Source organism: Carcharodon carcharias, chromosome 16 (assembly GCF_017639515.1).
Source record: "Carcharodon carcharias isolate sCarCar2 chromosome 16, sCarCar2.pri, whole genome shotgun sequence".
Taxonomy (NCBI): domain Eukaryota; kingdom Metazoa; phylum Chordata; class Chondrichthyes; order Lamniformes; family Lamnidae; genus Carcharodon; species Carcharodon carcharias.
In genome coordinates this window covers 122,778,802-122,797,815 of record NC_054482.1, presented here as the reverse complement: position 1 = coordinate 122,797,815, position 19,014 = coordinate 122,778,802, and the positions used below count along the sequence as shown (strand labels likewise).

The window sequence follows — 19,014 nt, the reverse complement described above, 5'->3', positions numbered from 1 at the left end:
GATTCATATACCCCGACTGTAAAATCCCAGCACTAATACCCCTGATTCATATATCCCGACTGTAAAACACCCAACACTAATACCCCTGATTCATATATCCCGACTGTAAAATCCCAACACTAATACCCCTGATTCATATACCCCGACTGTAAAATCCCAACAGTAATACCCCTGATTCATATATCCCGACTGTAAAATCCCAACACTAATACCCCTGATTCATATACCCCGACTGTAAAACACCCAACACTAATACCCCTGATTCATATACCCCGACTGTAAAATCCCAACACTAATACCCCTGATTCATATAGCCCGACTGTAAAATCCCAGCACTAATACCCCTGTTTTTTAGACCCTGGTTTCCATGGAGATATCGGGGAATTTGTGACGTCAATAAAAGTGTTCGACGTATTCGGGCTGTGATTGGAGGAGCGGTGCGGGGTCAAAGGGTGAGTGAGCAGGGCTCGAGAATTCTGAAGCTTCGAATGCGGCAAATTTGCTAATGTAGAAGTTACCCCGAAACCCCCAAAAAACTCCGGGCCCCAACTCCCCCCCTAAAAACCCGGGTCCCAAACCTCCCCCCCCCCCCCGCCAAGATAACCTGGGCCCCAAACATCCCCTTCCTTCCCACAAAAACCTGGGTCCCGACCCCCGCCCCCCCCAATATAACCTGGGCCCCAAACTACCCCCCCCCCTCAAAAACCCGGGCCCCTACCCCCCCCCCCCCAAAAAAAAAACCCGGGCCCCAACCCTCCCCCCACCAAAACCCAGGCCCCAAACCCCCCTTAAATACCCGGGCCCCTACCCCGCCCTTCAAAACCCAGGCCCCGACCCCAACCCCCCCCCCAAAACCTGGGCCCCAACCACTGCCCCCCCCCCCCGCCCGAAACTTGGTCCTGACCACCGACCCCGCCCCCCCCAAAACCTAGTCCCCGGCCCCCCCCCACCCCCAAAAATCAGTCTCTGTCCACTGAACCCTCCCCTGCCCAAAACCTGGCCCCGACCACTCTCCCCCAAAACCCGGTCCCGGAACCCCTCCAAAAACCCGGGCCCCGACCCCCCCCCCCCTCAAAAAACCCCAGGCCCCGACCCTCACAAAAAATCCCAGGCCTCGACCCCCCGCAAAAAACCCGGGCCCCGAACTCCAACACCCCCCAAAAAAACCCGGGCCCCGAACTCTGACACCCCTCCCCCCACAAAAAACTGGGCTCCGAGCTCCCCCAGAAAAACTCAGGCCCAAACCACAACCCAAAAAAAACCTGGGCCCCGAACCACCCCCCCCCCTAAAATCCTGGGCCCTGAAACCGCACTCCTCCCACCAAATCCAGGCCCCAAACGGCCTCAAACCCTGGGCCCCATATTGCGCCCCAAAACCCTGGCTCCAAACTCCTTTCAATAAACCTGGGCCCCAACACCCACCAAAACCTCGGGCCCGAACCCGAAAAAATCCAGTATGTGGACCACCAAAGCCCAGGGCCCAAACCCCCCCAACCTAACCTCAAACCACTCAAAACCTACTCTTAACCAACCCTCCCCCCTCCCCAAAATTGGGTGCCAAACTCTCAAAATGCGGGCACCAGCTCCCAAAGTCTGGGCGCCGGACCTCCCAAACTGTGTCCCAAGCTCGCCCAAAAACATGGCCCCCAACCCCTGAAACCCAGGGTCCTAATTACCCTCAACCTCTGCCCCCCCGCCTCAAAATTCCAGCCCCAAAACCCAGTCCCTGGACCTCCCCAAAACCTGGGACCTGAACCGCCCAAAATCTGTTTCCTAAACCACCAAAACCCAGGAACTGAACCCCTGACAAAACAAGAGCCTTGAATCCTCAGAACCCTGGAACCTAACTACCCCCCCTCAAATCCAGGAACTAAACCCCTGAAACTCAGGCTGTAACCCTCAAAAGCTGAGGATCAAAAACCTCCCAAAACCTAGGCCCTGAAACTCTTAAACACCTGACTCCGGACCTCAACTGTCCACCTGGGCGGCAATACCTGTTCATCCAGTGCTGAATGTTGGATAAGCTATCTGATTATTTGGTAACAGTGAAGGGGTTGGGAGAGGTGGTGGTGAGGTAGAGCTGGACATTGTCAGTGTACATGTAAAAACTAACACACTGCCTTTGATGATGTCACTAAGGGGCAGCATATAGATTAGGGACTAAGGGTAGATCCTTCGGGGACACCAGAGGAAATGTTGGAGCAGGAAGAGAAGCCATTACAAGTGGTTCTCTGACTTATGCTTAGATTAGAATGGAACCACATGAGAGCAGTCCACCCAGCTAGACAACAGTGGAGAGGCATTGGAGGAGGATGGTGGGGTCAGCCGTGTCACAGGCTGCAGACAAGTCAAGAAGGATGAAGAAGGAAGGTTCACCTTTATCACGGTCACATAGGATGACATGTTTCAAACTGGCATGGGTGGAAACCTGACTGGAAGGGTTTAAACATGGGTTTACATTATAAATGGGCTGTGACATGAGAGGTGATAGCCTGTTAAAGGAGGTTGGAGTTGGGGTCAAGTGCGAGTTTTTGCATGAGGTTAGTGATGACAGTAGATTTGAAGGGGACAGTGATGTTACTTGAGTTTTTAGAAAAATGAATTCATAGGATGCAAGCGCCACTGGCAAGTCCAGCATTTATTTTCCGTCCCTAATTCTCCTTGAGAAGGTGGTAGTGAGTTGGCTTCTTGAGCGGCTGCAGGATATCTGGTGCAGATACGCCCGCAATACTGTTAGGGAGAGAGTTACAGGATTTGCTATGAACATACGTACATACGAATTAGGAGCAGCAGTAGGCCACTCAGCCCTCGAACCTGCTCTGCCATTCAGTAAGATCATGGCTGGTCTGTGTAACCTCAACCCCACATTCTTCCTACCCCCGATAACCTTTCACTCCTGTGTTAATCAAGAATCTATCTAGCTCTGCCTTGATAATATTCAAAGCCTCTGCTTCCAATGACTTTTGAGGACAAGAGTTCCAAAGACGCTCAACTCTCTGAGAGAAAAAAAATTCTCCTAATCTCTGTCTTAAATGAGTGACCCCTTATTTTTAACCAATGACTCCTGGTTCTAAATTCTCCCACAACAGGAAATATCCTCTCAGCATTCACCCTGTCAAGACCCTTCTGTATCTTAAAGGTTTCAATTAAATTGCCTCTTACTCTTCTAAATTCCAGTGGATACAAGCCTAACCTGCCTATTCCTAGTAAACCTGAACTGCTTCTAATGCATTTACATCTTTCTTTAAATAAGGAGATAAGCACTGTGCACGATATTCCAGATGTGGTCTCACCAATGTCTGTACGACTGAAGCATAACCTCCCTACTTCTGTAATCAATTCCCCTCCCAATAAATGATAACATTCTATTAGCTTTCCTAATTACCTGCTGTACCTGCATACTAACCTTTTGTGATTCATGCACTAGGACACCCAGATCCCTCTGAATCTCAGAGCTCTGCAATCTCTCACCATTTAGATAATAAGTTTTTTATTCTTTCTGTCAAAATGAACAATTTCATATTTGCCCACATTGTACTCCATTTGACAGATCTTTGCCCAATCACTTAACCTATCTATGTCACTTTGTAGCCTCCTTATGTCCTCTTCACAATCTATTTCCTGCCTATGTTTGTCTCGTCAGCAACTTTAGCAACCATTCCTTTGGTCCCTTCATCCAAGTCATTTATATAAATTGTAAAAGATTGAGGCCCCAGCACCGATCCCTGTGCCACATCACTCATCACATCCTATCCTGTCAACCAGAAAAAGGCCCATTTCTGCCAACTCTGCATCCTGTGAGCGAGCTAAATGTTCACCTGTGCCAATGTTACCCGCTACACCATGAGCTTTTCTTTTCGGCAATAACCTTTGATGTGGCACTTTATCAAATGCCATCTGGAAATCTAAGTACAGTACATCCAGTGGCTCCCCATTTATCCACAGCACACATGACTTCTTCAAAGAACTCCAGTAAATTGGTTAATTGTAATTTTCCCTAGTTCCTCTCTCCCTTCCGTTTCCTGATTTACAGCTATTTCCGGGATGTTATTTGTGTCCTGTATAATGAAGACCGAAGCAAAATACCTGTTTAATTCATCTGCATTCTCCCTAGTTTCCATTATCAATTTCCTAGACGCACTCAGTATAGGGCTAATGTTCATTTTATTAACTCTTTTCTTGTTTAAATATCTATTGAAACCCTCAGTACCTGCTTTTATGTTACTAGCTAGCTTTCTCTCATTCTCTAATTTTTCCCTCCTTATTAATCTTTTTGTCATTCTTTGCTGTTCTTTATGTTCTTCCCAATCTTCTGACCTGCCACCAGTTTTTGTGCTTTTTCTTTAAGTTTGATACTGTCTAACTTTTTTAGTTAACCATGGATGGTGGGTCCTCCCCTTGGAATGTTTCTTTCTTATTAATGTATCTATTCTGTGTATTTTTGAAATATCCCGTTAAATATCTGTCACTGAACTTCTATTGACATAGCCCTTAACCTCATTTGCCAGTTCACTTTAGCTGGCTCTGCTTTCATGCCCACACAATTGCCCTTATTTAAGTTTAAAATACTAGCCTTGGATGCACTCGTTTCTTCTTCAAAGCAATTTAAAATTCAATCATATTATGATCGCTGCTACCTAGGGGTTCCTTCGCGTGGAGATCATCAGTTAACCCTATCTCGTTGCTCAATACCAGGTCTAATATAGCCTGCCCTCTGGTTGGCTCCAAAACATGCTGTTCTAAGAAACTATCCTGAAAACATTCTATGAACTCCTCATCTACACTACCTTTGTCGCTCTGATTTTTCCAGTCTATATGTAGACTTAAATCCCCTATGATTATTACTGTATCTTTCTGGCAAGCTTCCATTATCTTTTCTTTTATATTCTGTCCAACTGTGTAGTTAAGATTAGGGGGCCTGTACACCACTCCCACAAGTGACTTCTTGCTTTTATCATTCCTCATCTCAGCCCAAACTGCTTCTACATCCTGGTTTCCTGAACTTGGTTCATCCCTCTCTAATGTGCTAATACCATTGTTAATTAACAGAGCCACTCCTCCACCTTTTCCTAACTTCCTGTCCTTCCTAAATGTCACATACCCTTCAATATTCAGGTCCCAAACCATGTCATCCTGCAGCCTTATCTCTGTAATGGCTATCAGATCATACTTGCTTATTTTTATTTGTGCTATCAGTTCATCTGTTTCAAATGCTGCGTGTGTTTAGATACAGAACTTTAGTTTTTTCCTTTTATTATTTTTGTAGCGTCTAGCCTTAGCTGCTGATTTACTCTTCGATTTGTACTCTCTGTCCTTCCCTGTCACAGTCTGTTTATATTAATACTTGTCTCTCTTGCCTTGTTTCTATTCTTTGGTTTATCACATCTTCCCAAATTTGATCCCTTTCCCCAATGATTCTATTTAAAATCCTGTCTACCTCCCTAGTTAGGCAGCTTGTGAGGACACCAGCCCCAGCATGGTCAGAGGCGTAGACTGTCGTAACGGTACAGATCCCTCTTTCCCCAATACTGGTGCCAGTGCCCCATGAACCTGAACCCACTTCTCCCACACCAGTCTTTGAGCCACGCATTCATTTCTCTAATCTTATTTGTTCTATGCAAATTTGCACGTCTCAGGTAATAATCCAGAAATTATTACCTTTGAGGTGATCTAATTCCAAGTCAAGGTGTGTGGCTTAGAGGGAAATTAAACTCCACCCTGCTTTCATACAGTGAATTCCAGATCAAGGCAATTGGTTTTGTATGAATCAGATTGACCTCAACTCCCCTCTGATTCTCCTGCCAATTAGTGCCCCATAGTTATTGACCTTCCTGCCACTGAAAACAGATTCCTGTTATTCACTCGATCAAAACCCTTCATGATTTAGCGGTGGAAGCTTTCCGAGTCATAGACGATGGTTTTCACTGTGGTGGGGTCAATGGTGTTGTGGTACTGTCGCTGGGCTAGTAATCTAGAGACCCAGGGTATTACTCTGGGGACTCGGGTTCGAATCCTGCCACGGCAGATGGTGGAATTTGAATTCAGTTAAAATCTGGAATTAAAAGTCTAATGATGACCATGAAACCATTGTCGATTGTTGTAAAAACCCATCTGGTTCACTAATGCCCTATGTGATTGACTCTTAAATGCCCTCCATGTTGATCACCACTTGGAGGAAGCACTGAGGGTGCAGAATGTACTCTGGATGAGGGATTTCAATGTCCATCACCAAGAGTGGCTCAGTAGCACTACTACTGACTAAGCTGGCTGAGTCATAAAGAACATAACTGCTAGACTGAGTCTGCGGCAGGTGGTGAGGGAACCAACAAGATGAAAAACCATACTTGACCTCACCCTCACCAACCTGCCTGCCGCAGATGCATCTGTCCATGACAGTCTCGGTAGGAGTGACCACCACAAAGTTGTCGTGAAGACAAAGTCCCACTTTCACAATGAGGATCCTCTTCATCATGTTGTATGGTCCTACCACTGTGCTAAGTGGATAGATTTTGAACAGATCTAGCAACTCATAACTGGGCACCCATGAGGTGCTGTGGGCCATCAGTGTTCGGTATTCAGTTCCTCAGGGTAGTGTCCTTGGCCCAACCATCTTCAGCTGCTTCATCAATGACCTTCCTTCCATCGTAAGGTCAGAAGTGGGGATGTCCTCAGACGATTGCACAATGTTCAGCACCATTCACGACTCCTCAGACACTGAAGCAGTCCATGTCCAAATGGAGCAAGATCTGGACAACATGCAGGCTTGGGATGACAAGTGGCAAGTTAAAATTTGTGCCACACAAGTGTCAGGCAGTGACTATCTCCAACAAGAGTGAATCTAACCATTGCTCCATGACTTTCAATGGGATTACTGTCATTGAATCCCCGACTATCAACATCCTAGGGGTTACCATTGACCAGAAACTGAACCGGACTAGCCACATAAATACTGTGGCTACAAGAGCAGGTCAGAGGCTTGGAATCCTGCGACGAGTAATTCACCTCCTGACTCCCCAGAGCCTGTCCGCTATCTAAAAGGCACAAGTCAGGAATGACAATGCCTGGATGACAGTGTTCTCCCTAGAGTTCAACTCAAGGTAGTGTTTCACCCATCTCTCCAACTATTACTGTTGGTGATGACCTCCTCTACCTTTGTTTTCAATGAAATTGTTTTCTTTGCTGATGAACCTGTTGCCTTTTTGATCCTTTCATATATCTGCTATCCTTATCTGGTCTTGCTTAGCTGTGTCTTCAGGTCCAGAGAAAAGTGGTTGACTCTTGCCTGCCTCTGAAATGGCCTCGTAAACCACCCAGTCCAAGGGCAACTAGTGATGGGTAACGTTGACAGCAACGCCCGAGTTCTGAATGAAAGAATAAAAAAAATCCCTGTGTTGAAGGTCATCTGGAAATTCAGGCAAAGTTGCAGCCAGTTGGCACATTGCTTAGCAATCTGTTGGACTTTACCTCAAAGGGCTCTTAGTGTATTCAGAGTTTTCTTGTTTGGATCTTTTTTGTAATTGATGAGCGAGAACCATTTGGCTTCAATGACAGGTTCCATCACAATGGTGTTAGCCTTGAACCATTAAGCATTTTTCCACTCTTGCTTCCCATGTGTGGAGAGTCTGGTATCGTAGATGGTGCCCTGAAGGATATTCCATTTCTTCTCCTTATTTGGTCTATCAAAACCCTTTGTGAATTTGAACACCCATATTAAACCTACTCTTAATCTTCTCTGCTCTAAGGAGAACAATCCCAGCTTCTCCAAGCTCTCCACGCAACTGAAGTCCCTCATCCCTGATACCATTCTAGTAAATTTTTGTACTTTCTCCAAGGCATTGACATCTAGGAAGTGAATAGATTAAAAACATAAGAAATAAGAGCAGGAGTAGGACAAATGGTCCGTCAAGCTTGCTCCACCATTCAATAAGATCTTGGTTGATCTTTGACCTCAATCCACCTTTTCCTCAGATATTTGAGAAATAAAGATTTTAGAAGCCTTTGGGAAATAGGGCTGTGGTTATCTCTTAAAGCACCTCTGGGGAGATAAAATCTGTGATAGAAATGTTTTAAAAATAGTTGTGGTTCAGTGGGTAGTACTCTAGCTTCTTGAGCTGGAAAGTCATGGGCTCAAGTCCCACTTCAACTTTTGAGAACAAAAATCTAAGCTGCCACTCTCGGACAGTACTGAGGGAGAACTGAACTGTCAGAGGTGCTGCCTTTCGGATGAGATGTTAAAAAGACCCTCTCAGATGGATGTAAAAGTCCATATGAGCATTGTTTTGAAGAAGATCAGTGGAGTTATCCCTGGTGTCCTGGCCAATATTTGTCCCTCGATCAGCATCACAAAAAACAGATCATCTGCTGTTTGTGGGATCTTGCTATGCACAAATTGGTTGCAGCACTTCCTACATTACAATAGTGACACTTCAAAAGTACTTGATTGGCTGTAAAGTGCTTTCAGACGTTTGGTGTGAAAGGCACTATAGAAATGTAAGTCTTTTTCAAATTACATGCATTGTATATGGATGTGAGGAAGAATTTTTTTCAGCATTGGTAATGTTACTGCCTGCGAGGGTAGTGGAAGCAGAGATGATAAATGGTTTCAGAAGAAAATTGGATTGGCACTTGCAGGACTGTGGGGATAGAACGGTAGGTGGGGGGGGTGGGGGGGCGGATAGGACTGACTGGATTGTTCTACAGAAATCTGGCATGGACTTGATGGGCCGAATGATTTTCTTCTGTGTCGTAATGACTGAGTCTAATTTACGTTTGGATGTTTGGCTTGTGTGGTTGAACAGGTTTTCAAAAGCTGCTGAAACAAGCAGAAGCAATGGAGACCATAACCTTCACACCACCATTGTATAAGCAGAGATACCAGCTGGTGTTTGAACTGGTGGAGAAATATAAAGCAAGGAAAGTAAGTAGATAACCACGTAATGTAGGGAATACTTAATGTCAATATAACATGCATCAAAGGGTTATATGGATTGTATTAGTTATAAATTCTGGTTAAATGCAGCAGAATACAAAGTGCAGTGTGCTTCAGTTAAAGACAAGAGGCTAATAATGTTTTAATACTTGTAATTGGGATAAGTTATGTTACCTTACCATGGCAAGTTGGTATTTTAATTTATCCCAGAGATGTTCTGAGGACTTTGAAAAATGTGAAATAAAACCAGAAAATACTGGAAATACTCAGCAGATCAGATGGCATCTGTGGGGTGAGAAACAGAGGTAACATTTCTGGTTGATGAGAAATGCAGCATGATTCAGGAATGAAGAGTGCACACAGTTTGCTCCATGCTGTTGCATGATCTGGTCATCTACTCAGTGCTGTTTGGAGGGTCATGCTGTGTGCAAAATGGCTGTCAGGTTTATTACAACAGTGACGACATTTCAAAAGTACTTAAATGATTGTAAAGCGTTTTGAGGTGTTCTGAGATTGTTAAAACTGCTATATAAATACAAAGCTATCTTTTATTTATCTAACCCCTTACACCCATACCCGTTAATATCCCACCCAGTCTTATCCAACTCCTATCCTTTAATATCCCACCTAGTGTAATCCCACTCTCCTAGTATCCATTAGTAACCCGCTCAGTCTAATCCTGCTCACTCCTTGTACCCTTTAATATCCCAACCATTCTAACCCCACTTTCTTTATCACTTTTTTTTATTCATTCATGGGATGTGGGCATCGCTGGCTAGGCCAGCATTTATTGCCCATCCCTAATTGCCCTTGTTCAGATGGTATTTTTTAAAGAGTTAACCACATTGCTGTGGCTCTGGAATCACATGTAGGCCAGACCAGGTGAGGATGGCAGATTTCCTTCTCTAAAGGACGTGTGTGAACCAGATGGGTTTTTACAACAATCGGCAACGGCTTTGTGGGCATCATCAGATTTTTAATTCCAGATTTATATTGAATTCAGATTTCACCATCTGCTGTGGTGGGTACCCAGGGCAGTACCCCTGGTTTCTGGAATATTAGTCCAGTGACAGTACCACTACACAACCACCTTTCCCCCCACTTCTGCTGCTCTTTAATATTCCTCTGTTTGCTTTTTAAAGAATTAATGGACTATGTTTCAGCAGCAGTTTGTTGAAGTGGTTTCAACATTACGTTTGCCTCTATCCAAAAAAATTTTTCAAACCTCCTTTTTCCTTCTTTTTGGATAAAAATTTGTTATTTAAGTAAAATTCCTGCCTCCTTCCATCCAGCAGAAACAACCTATAATTTAAAAAAAAATTTAACTGTACAAAAAAAAGCTTACAGTGCAGCAAGAATTCAACACACTTACATTTGGAAGAGAAAGAAAGGAAAAGAGTAGGAGGAAGAAGAAGAAAAAAAGAAAGAGAAACCCCCCCAACCCCCAACCCCCAAAAAATAAATAATAAGAAAATGAACAACAATTATAATCAGATATAGTTCCACCTGATATAATACATACAACCTAACCAGGGTCAGTTATATGAAAGTAGAGAGCTGTAGTTCCTCAAAGTAATCTAAGAAAGGTTGCGAAGCCACACAAAATTCATCAGTGGCCTCTTAAAGTGTACTTTATTTTCTGAAGTTGAAGATTCTGCATAAGATCACATATCCGATTAGTAAAAGAAGGTAGGGCAAACTGTTTCCAATTTAATAGAATAATATGTCTAGCCAATAATGTGGAAAAGGCAAGTGCATTTATCTGAATTTTTGTAAGAGGGTTGCTGTTTGGTTCCACTCCAAAGAGTGCTATAATAGGACAGGGTTCCATGTTGCCACTGAAAATATGTGAGAGTGATCCAAAAGTTTTTGTCCAAAACAAAGCCAATTTGGGACATGACTCATGCATATGAATTAAAGAGGTTAGTGCAGTATGTCATTTATCACAGGTCAAATCTTAGAATAAAGAACAATGAAAAGTACAGCGCAGGAACAGGCCCTTCAGCCCTCCAAGCCTGCGCCGATCATATTGCCTGTCAACTAAAACATTTTGCACTTCCAGTGTCCGTATCCCTTTATTCCCGTCCTATTCATGTATTTATCAAGCTGCCTCTTAAACACCACTATCGTACCTGCTTCCACCACCTCCTCTGGCAGCAAATTCTAGACACTCACTACCCTCTGCGTAAAAAACTTGCCCCTCAGATCTCCTCTATAGTTTTCTCCTCTCACCTTAAATCTATGTCCCCTAGTAATTGACTCTTCCACCATGGGAAAAAGCTTCTAACTATCTACTTTGTCCATGCCACTCATAATTTTGTAAACTTCTATCAAGTCGCCCCTCAATCTCAGTCACCCTAGTGAGAACAATCTGAGTTTCTCCAACCTCTCCTCATAGCTAATAACCTCCAGACCAGGCAGCATCCTGGTAAACCTCCTCTGCACCCTCACTAACGCCTTCATATCCTTCTGGTAATGTGGCGACCAGAATTGCAGGCAATATTCCAAGTATGGCCTAACCAAGGTTCTATACAGCTGCAGCATGACTTCCCAGTTTTTATACTCAATACCCCTGCCAATGAAGGCAAGCATGCCATATGCCTTCCTGACTACCTTATTCACCTGCATTGCCACTTTCAGTGACCTGTGGACCTGTACACACAGATCCCTCTGCCTCTCAATGCACTTAAGGGTTCTGCCATTTACTGTATAATTCCTGCCTGTATTAGACCTTCCAAAATGCATTACCTCGCATTTGTCCAGATTAAGCTCCATCTGCCATTTCTCTGCCCAAGTCTCCAACCGATCTATATCCCGTTGTATCCTTTGACAATCCTCTTAGATAATTTCACCTTGGATAGGTGGACACGATGTAAGATTTTAAATTGTAGTAACCCACGTCTTGCACATACAGATGAGGAATGTGTACGAGAGAGATAAGACTTCCGATCTTCTGATACGTCTGAGTCAAAACCTTGCTTCCAAAGAGTTTTTAAGGAGAGAGCGAAGGGCAGTGCAGTGAAAAAATTAGAGATTACAATTTGGAACTGAACCCCCTACAAAAGGATTTAATTCTGCCATAATATCAATCGGTGATTTCAGGAGCATTAAAGGAAACTGGGTGATTTTTTTTGCGTGCAACATGTCTGATTTGTAAATAGTGAAAGAAATGTGTGTGGAGCAGATCATATTTCCGAGAGAGAGAGTCAAAAGAAGCAAAAATATTATCAATGTATAACTTAGCAATGGTTTTGACACCTCTCATGTGCCAGACTTGAAAGACAGAACCTCCTAATGAAGGCAGAAATAAATGGTTTGCATTAATAGGGTTGTATAAAGAGAGAGATTGCAGCCCAAAGTGTGTTCTGAACTGGGTCCAAATCTTAAGTGACTGTCTAATAATAGGGTTTGAAGAAAAGTGGCTGGCTGAGAAAGGAATGGAGGAGCACAACAGAGCAGGCAGAGATGTGGATTGACAGGAGGTTGCCTTCAATTGTACCCACGCTAAACTAGCCGAGTCCAAATGAAGCTAAAACAATCTAATATTTTCACCCTTTCTAAAATTTATTTTACGGGATGTGGGCCTCACTAGCTGGGCCAGCATTTATTGCCCATCCCTAACTGCCTTGGAGAAGGTGTTGGAGAGCTGCCTTCTTGACCCGCTGCAGTCAATGTGGTGTAGGTACACCCACAGTGTTGTTAGAGAAGGAGTTCCAGGATTTTGACCCAGCATCCTTCTAATCATAAGGACTGGTGAAACCCTTCAATTCTCCCAACCATGCTGAAAATATTTCCCATATCACCGATTTTCCTCCCTACCCCGAGATGTGACTGATCATCCGTGCTGCCATTAAACCATGCATGTGTGTGGCTGCATGGCAGTCATGAGGGTACCGCTCAGGCCTCTCACATGCTGCCCCCTTTAAGATGACAAGCGTATGTTCCCCCGAGGAAAACTTAAATGTAGCACACATTGAAATAGACACAAAAAGCAAGAAAAATCCAATCCGATCAATTATTGCCCCATTAGTATACTCTCGATCAAGAAAATGATGGAAGGGGTCTTCAACTGAGTTATCAAGCGGCACGTACTCAGCAATAACAGAATCACAGAATTGTTATGGTGCAGGAGGAGGCCATTTGGCCCATTTTGTCTGTACCGGCTCTCCAGATGAGCATTATGACTTAGTGCCAGTCTCCTGCCTTTTCCTTGTATCCTTGCATATTGTTTCTATACAAATAATTATCTAGCGCACTCTCGAATGCTTCGATTGAACCTGTCTCTACCATGCTTCCAGGGATTCCAGACCCGCTCGTAGTGTGAAAATTTTTTTCTCACGTCACATTTGCTTCTTTTGCAAATTGTTTTAAATCTATGCCCTCTCGTTCTCAATCTATTTACGAATGGGAACAGTTTCTCCCTGTCTGTTCTATCCAGCCCCCTCATGAGTTTGAACACCTCAATCAAATCTCCTCTGAACCTTCTCTCCAAGGAGAACAGTCCCAACCTCTCCAATCTATCTTCATAACTGAAGTTTCTCATCCCTGGAACAATCCTTGTAAACCTCTTCTGCACTCTCTCCAATGTGTTCACATCTTCCCAATAGTGTGGTGACCAGAACTGTACACAATACTCTAGCTGAGGTCTAACTAGTGTCTTATATAAAATCGGCATAATGTCCCTGCTCTTTTACTCCATGCCCCTACGATCAAGCCCAGAATAGTGTATGTTATATTAACTGCTCTCCCCGTCTGTCCTGCCACCTTCAATGATCTATGCACGTATACACCCAGGCCTCTGCTCTTGCACCCCTTTAACAAACATATCCCTTATTTTATATTGTCTGTCCATGTTCTTCTGACCAAAATGCATCACCTCACACTTCTCCACATTGAACTTCATCAGCCACCTATCTGCCCACTCCACCAACTTGTCCATGTTCTTTTGAAGTTCTATACTGTCCTCCTCATAGTTTACAGTGCTTCCAAGTTTTGTATTATCCACAAACTTTGAAATTGTCCCCTGCACACCAAGATCTAGATCATTATAATATATACAGGAAAAGAAAGGGTCCCAATACTGACCCCTGGGGAACTCCACTACAAACCTTCCTCCAGCCCGAAGGATATCCATTGACCATGACCCTCTATTTCCTATTACTCAGCCAATTTTGTATCCACGTTGCTACTGTCCCTTTTAGTCCATGAGCTATAATTTTTCTCACAAGTCTATTGTGTGGCACTGTATCGAATGTCTTTTGAAAGTCCACGTACATCACATCAACAGCATTACCCTCATCTACCCCTTCTGTTACCTCTTCAAAAAGCTCCAGCAAGTTAGTTAAACATGATTTCCCCTTTAAAAATCCATGCTGGCCCTTCCTAATCAATCAATCTTTTTCCATGTGACTATTAATTCTATCCTGAATAATTGTTTCCAGAATCTTGCCCAGCACTGAAGTTAAGCTGACTGGTCTGTAATTGCTGGGCTTATCCTTACAACCATTTTTGAACAAGGGCCTAATGTTTACAATTCTCCAGTCCTCTGGCACCTCCCCTGAGTCTAGGGAAGACTGAAAAATTATGGAGTGTAATTTCCACCTTTATTTCCTTCAGTATCCTTGGATGCATCTCATCTGGTCCTGGTGTCTTGTCAACCTTAAGTACTGACAGTTTCTCCAACTCTTCCTTCTTATCAATTTTGAACCCTTCTAGTGACAGAGTTTCCTCCTCTATCACTATGGCCTGGGCAGCATCTACCTCGTAGGTAAAGATAGATGCAAAGTATCCATTTCACACTTCAGCCATGCCCTTGCCTCCATGTGTAAGTCCCCATTTTGGTCCCTAATTGGCCCTACTTCTCCTCTTACCAGCCACTTATTATTTATGTACACTGCTCACTGACGCTCAGTCTGGGTTCTGCCAGCACCAGTCTGCTCTTAACCTCATTACAGCCTTGGTCCAAACATGGACAGAAGAGCTGAATTCAAGAGGTGGGGTGAGGTGAGAGTGACTACCCTTGACATCAAGGCAGCATTTGATCGTGTATGGCATCAAGGAGCCCTAGCAAAACTGGAGTCAATGGGAATAAGGGGGGAAACTCTCTGCTGGCTGGAGTCATACCTAGCACAAAGGAAGATGGTTGTGGTTGTGGAGGCCAATTATCTTAGTTCCAGGACATCACTGCAGGAGTTCCTAGGTCCAACCATCTTCAGCTGCTTGATCAATGGCCTTCTCTGCATCATAAGGACTGAAGTGGGGATGTTCACTGATGATTGCAGAATGTTCAGCACCATTCGTAATTCCTCAGATACCGAACCAGTCTGTGCCCAATATGGAGCAAGACCTGGATGACATTCAGGCTTGGGCTGATAAGTGGCAAGAAACATTCATGCTGCACAAGTGCCAGACAATGTCAATCTCCAACAAGAGAGAATCCAACCATCTCCTCTTGACATTCAATGGCATTACCATCACTGAATCCCTCAGTATCAACATCCCGGGGATTACTATTGACCAGAAACTGAACTGGACTAGCCATAATAAATACTGTGGCTACAAGAGCAGGTCAGACGCTAAGAATCCTGCTGCGAGTAACTCACCTCCTGACTTCCCAAAGCCTGTCCACCATGTACAAGGCACAAGTCAGGAATCTGTTGGAATATTCTCCAATTGCCTAGATGAATGCAGCTCCAACAACATCCAAGAAGCTCAACACCATCCGGGACAAAGCAGCCCACTTGATTTGCACCCCATCCAGCACTTTCAGCATCACTTCCTCCACTACCAATGCACAAATGCAGTAGCGTGTACCGTCTAAAAGATGCACTACAGCAACTCTCTAAGGCTTCTTCAACAGCACCTTCCAAACCTGAAACCTCTATCATCTAGAAGGACAAGGGCATCAGATGCATGGGAGCACCACCACCTGTAAGTTCCCCTCCAAGTGATGCACCATCCTGATTTGGAACTGTCACTGGCTCAAAACCTTGGAACTCCCTTCCTAACAGCACTGTTGGTGTACACCACATGGATTGCAGCGGTTCAAGGAGGTGGCTCACCACCACCCTCTCAAGGACAATTACGGATGGGCAATAAACGGAATGATGCCCATATCCCATGAAAGAATTAAAAAACCTATCCTCCTCACAGTTCTCAATACTTCCAAGTTTTATGTCATGTGCAAATTTTGAAATTGTGCCCTGTACTCCCAAGTCTAACTCATTGAAATGTATTGGGAAAAATGGGGGTCCTAACACTGACCTTTGGAGAACCCCATTATATACCATCCTTCAGTTCAAAAAACAACCATTTACAACTTTTAAAAAATTCATTCACGAGATGTGGGCTTCACTGGCTGGGCCAGCATTTATTGCCCATCCCTATGTGCCCTTCAGAAGGTGGTGGTGAGCTGCCTTCTTGAACCGCTGCCGTCCATGTGGTGTAGGTACTCCTACAGTGCTGTTAGGAAAGGCATTCCAGGATTTTGACCCAGCGACGGTGAAGGAACAGCCGATATATTTCCAAGTCAGGATGGTGAGTGACTTGGAGGGGAACTTCCAGGTGGTGATGTTCCCTGAGTTCTGCCATTCAGCTAATTTCAAATCTATGCTGCTGCTGTCCCTTTTATTTCATAGGCTTAAACTTTGCCTTCAAACCTATTGTGTGGCACTTTATCAAATTTTCGAAGTCCATGTACACCACATAAATGCATTACTATCATTAATCCTCTCTGTACCTCATCAAAATTGGAGCAGGAGTAGGCCATAAGGCCCCATGAGAAGTTTAAGCCGTTAAATAAGATCCTGGCTAATCTGATCATGGCTTCAATTTCAGCTTCCTACCTGCCCCCTTAACCCTTTACTCTCCTATAGTTCAAGAAACTGACTATTTGGCCTTGAATATATTCGATGACTCAGCCTCCACACATGTCTGGGGTAGAGAATTCAAAATATTCACGACTCTCTGAGATCAAATTTGGGAAGATGTGGTAAATCAAAGTGTAGAGACAAGGCAAGAGAGAAAGGTACTAATATGGGAAACAATAAACAGACGGTGACAGGAAGGGATAGAGAGTATAAATTTAAGAGTAAATCAGATAAGGCTTGAGTTACAAAAATAATAAAAGATCAAAACTAAAGGCTCTGTATCTGAATGCAGATGAACTGATAGCTGAAATAGAAATAACTGAGTACAACCTGATAGCCATTACAGACACATGGCTGCAGAATGACATAGATTTGGACCTAAATATTGAAGTGTACATGACATTTCAGAAAGACAGGAAGCTAGGAAAAGGTGGGGAGGGATGGCTCCGTTAATTAGGAACACAGAAACATAGGAGCGGGAGTAGGCCATTCAGCCCATTGAGCCTGCTCCTCCATTGAATATGATCATGGCTGGTCATCCACTTCGATGCCTTTTCCCCACACTATCCCCGTACCTCTTGATTTCATTAATAATTAGAAATCTGTCAATCTCTGCTTTAAACAGTCCTCATCTTGGTCCTAAATGTCTTCCCCTTTATTTTTTAATCGTGTTCCCTAGTTCCAGGCTCCCCAACCAGGGGAAACATCTTACCTGCATCTACCCTGTCTATCCCTTTAAGTATTTTGTAGGCTTCAATGAGATCACCTCTCATTCTTCGAATACAGGCCCAGTTTCCACAATCTCTCTTCATAGGACAGTGCTGCCATTCCGAGAACAAGTCTGGTGAACTTTGGTTGCACTCCCTCTATGGAAATAATACCCTCCCAGACGTGAGGGGACCAGAACTGCACACACTACTCCAGAGGCAGTCTAACCAAAGTTCTTTCTTTTATTCATTTATGGGATGCGGGCTTTGCTGACTGGTGGCTACAAGAGCAGGTCAGAGGCTCCCCAAAGCCTGTCCACCATCTACAAGGCACAAGTCAGGAGTGTGATGGAATATTCTCCACTTGCCTGGATGAGTGCAGCTCTCACAACACTCAAGATGTTTGACACCGTCTAAGACAAATCAGCCGCTTGATTGGCACCACATCCGCAAACATTCACTCCCTCCACCGCTGACGCACAGTAGCAGCAGTGTGTATCATCTACAAGATGCACAGTAGGAACTCACCAAGGCTCCTTAGACAGCACCTTCCAAACTCACGACCACTATCATCTAGAAGGACAAGTACAGCAGATAGATGGGAACACCACCACCTGGAAGTTCCCCTCCAAGTCACTCACCATTCTGACTTGGAAATATATCGCCATTCCTTCACTGTCGCTAGGTCAAAATCTTGGAACTCCCTCCCTAACAGCACTGTGGGTGTACCTACACCACATGGACTGCAGCGGTTCAAGAAGGCAGCTCACCACCACCTTCTCAAGGGCAATTAGGGAAAGGCAATAAATTCTGGCCTAGCCAGCGAAGCCCACATCCCGTGAATGAATTTTTTAAAAATTCCAATGAGAAAGGAAAAAAATCCGGGGGTGGTGGGGTGGTGGGGACCCAGCATCCGTGGTTATCTAAAAAAGTTAAAAGACAGTATCAAACTTAAAGAAAAATCGTATAATTGTGCAAAGTTGGATGACAGGTCAGAAGATTGGACAGAATATAAAGATCAGCAAAGAATGACAAAAAGATTAATAAGGAGAAAACGTGAGAGTATGAGAGAAGGCTAGCTGGAAATATAAAGAGTTTCTATAGATATTTAAACATTGCTCAGGCCAGCAGGTGATTTATCTGTCTTGAGTTTGAGTAATTTATTTGGCATCGCCTCCTGTTTGCTTTGACTAGCTATTCTACACACATGTCCATCAGTTTGTGTAATCCTAGTTTCTATCCCTATGCGAACACTGAGGAAACGCTGATTTAGTGTCGCTCACTGTGCTGTGGATGTTTTTCCTGCTCCTTCGTTATTCTTACACAGCTGTCAAGTCTGTGTAAAGCCTTGTTTTTTTAAAGATTACTTATTTATAATGTTTATTGTCCCATTTTGTCAAAAGAACTGAAAATGTCCATAACTGATTATTTTGAATTTCGCTTAATGCTTCTTGCTCATTTCCCCCCCCCCACTCACTATCTTTATATTTCTCTTTGCATTTTATTACCA

The 19,014-nt window shown here is 44.0% G+C and overlaps 1 protein-coding gene across 2 annotated transcripts in view; it reads left to right on the top strand.

Moving 5' to 3' along the window:
• Window positions 1-411: 411 nt before the first annotated feature.
• Window positions 412-19,014, top strand: part of henmt1 (HEN methyltransferase 1) — a 112,975-nt gene continuing 94,372 nt past the window's right edge. For both annotated transcript variants that reach the window (XM_041208347.1, XM_041208345.1), the window contains exons 1-2: window positions 412-452; window positions 8,799-8,917. In XM_041208347.1, the coding sequence (XP_041064281.1) occupies window positions 8,831-8,917 (87 nt within the window). In that variant the 5' untranslated portion in view covers window positions 412-452; window positions 8,799-8,830. The remainder of the gene's footprint in view (window positions 453-8,798; window positions 8,918-19,014) is intronic.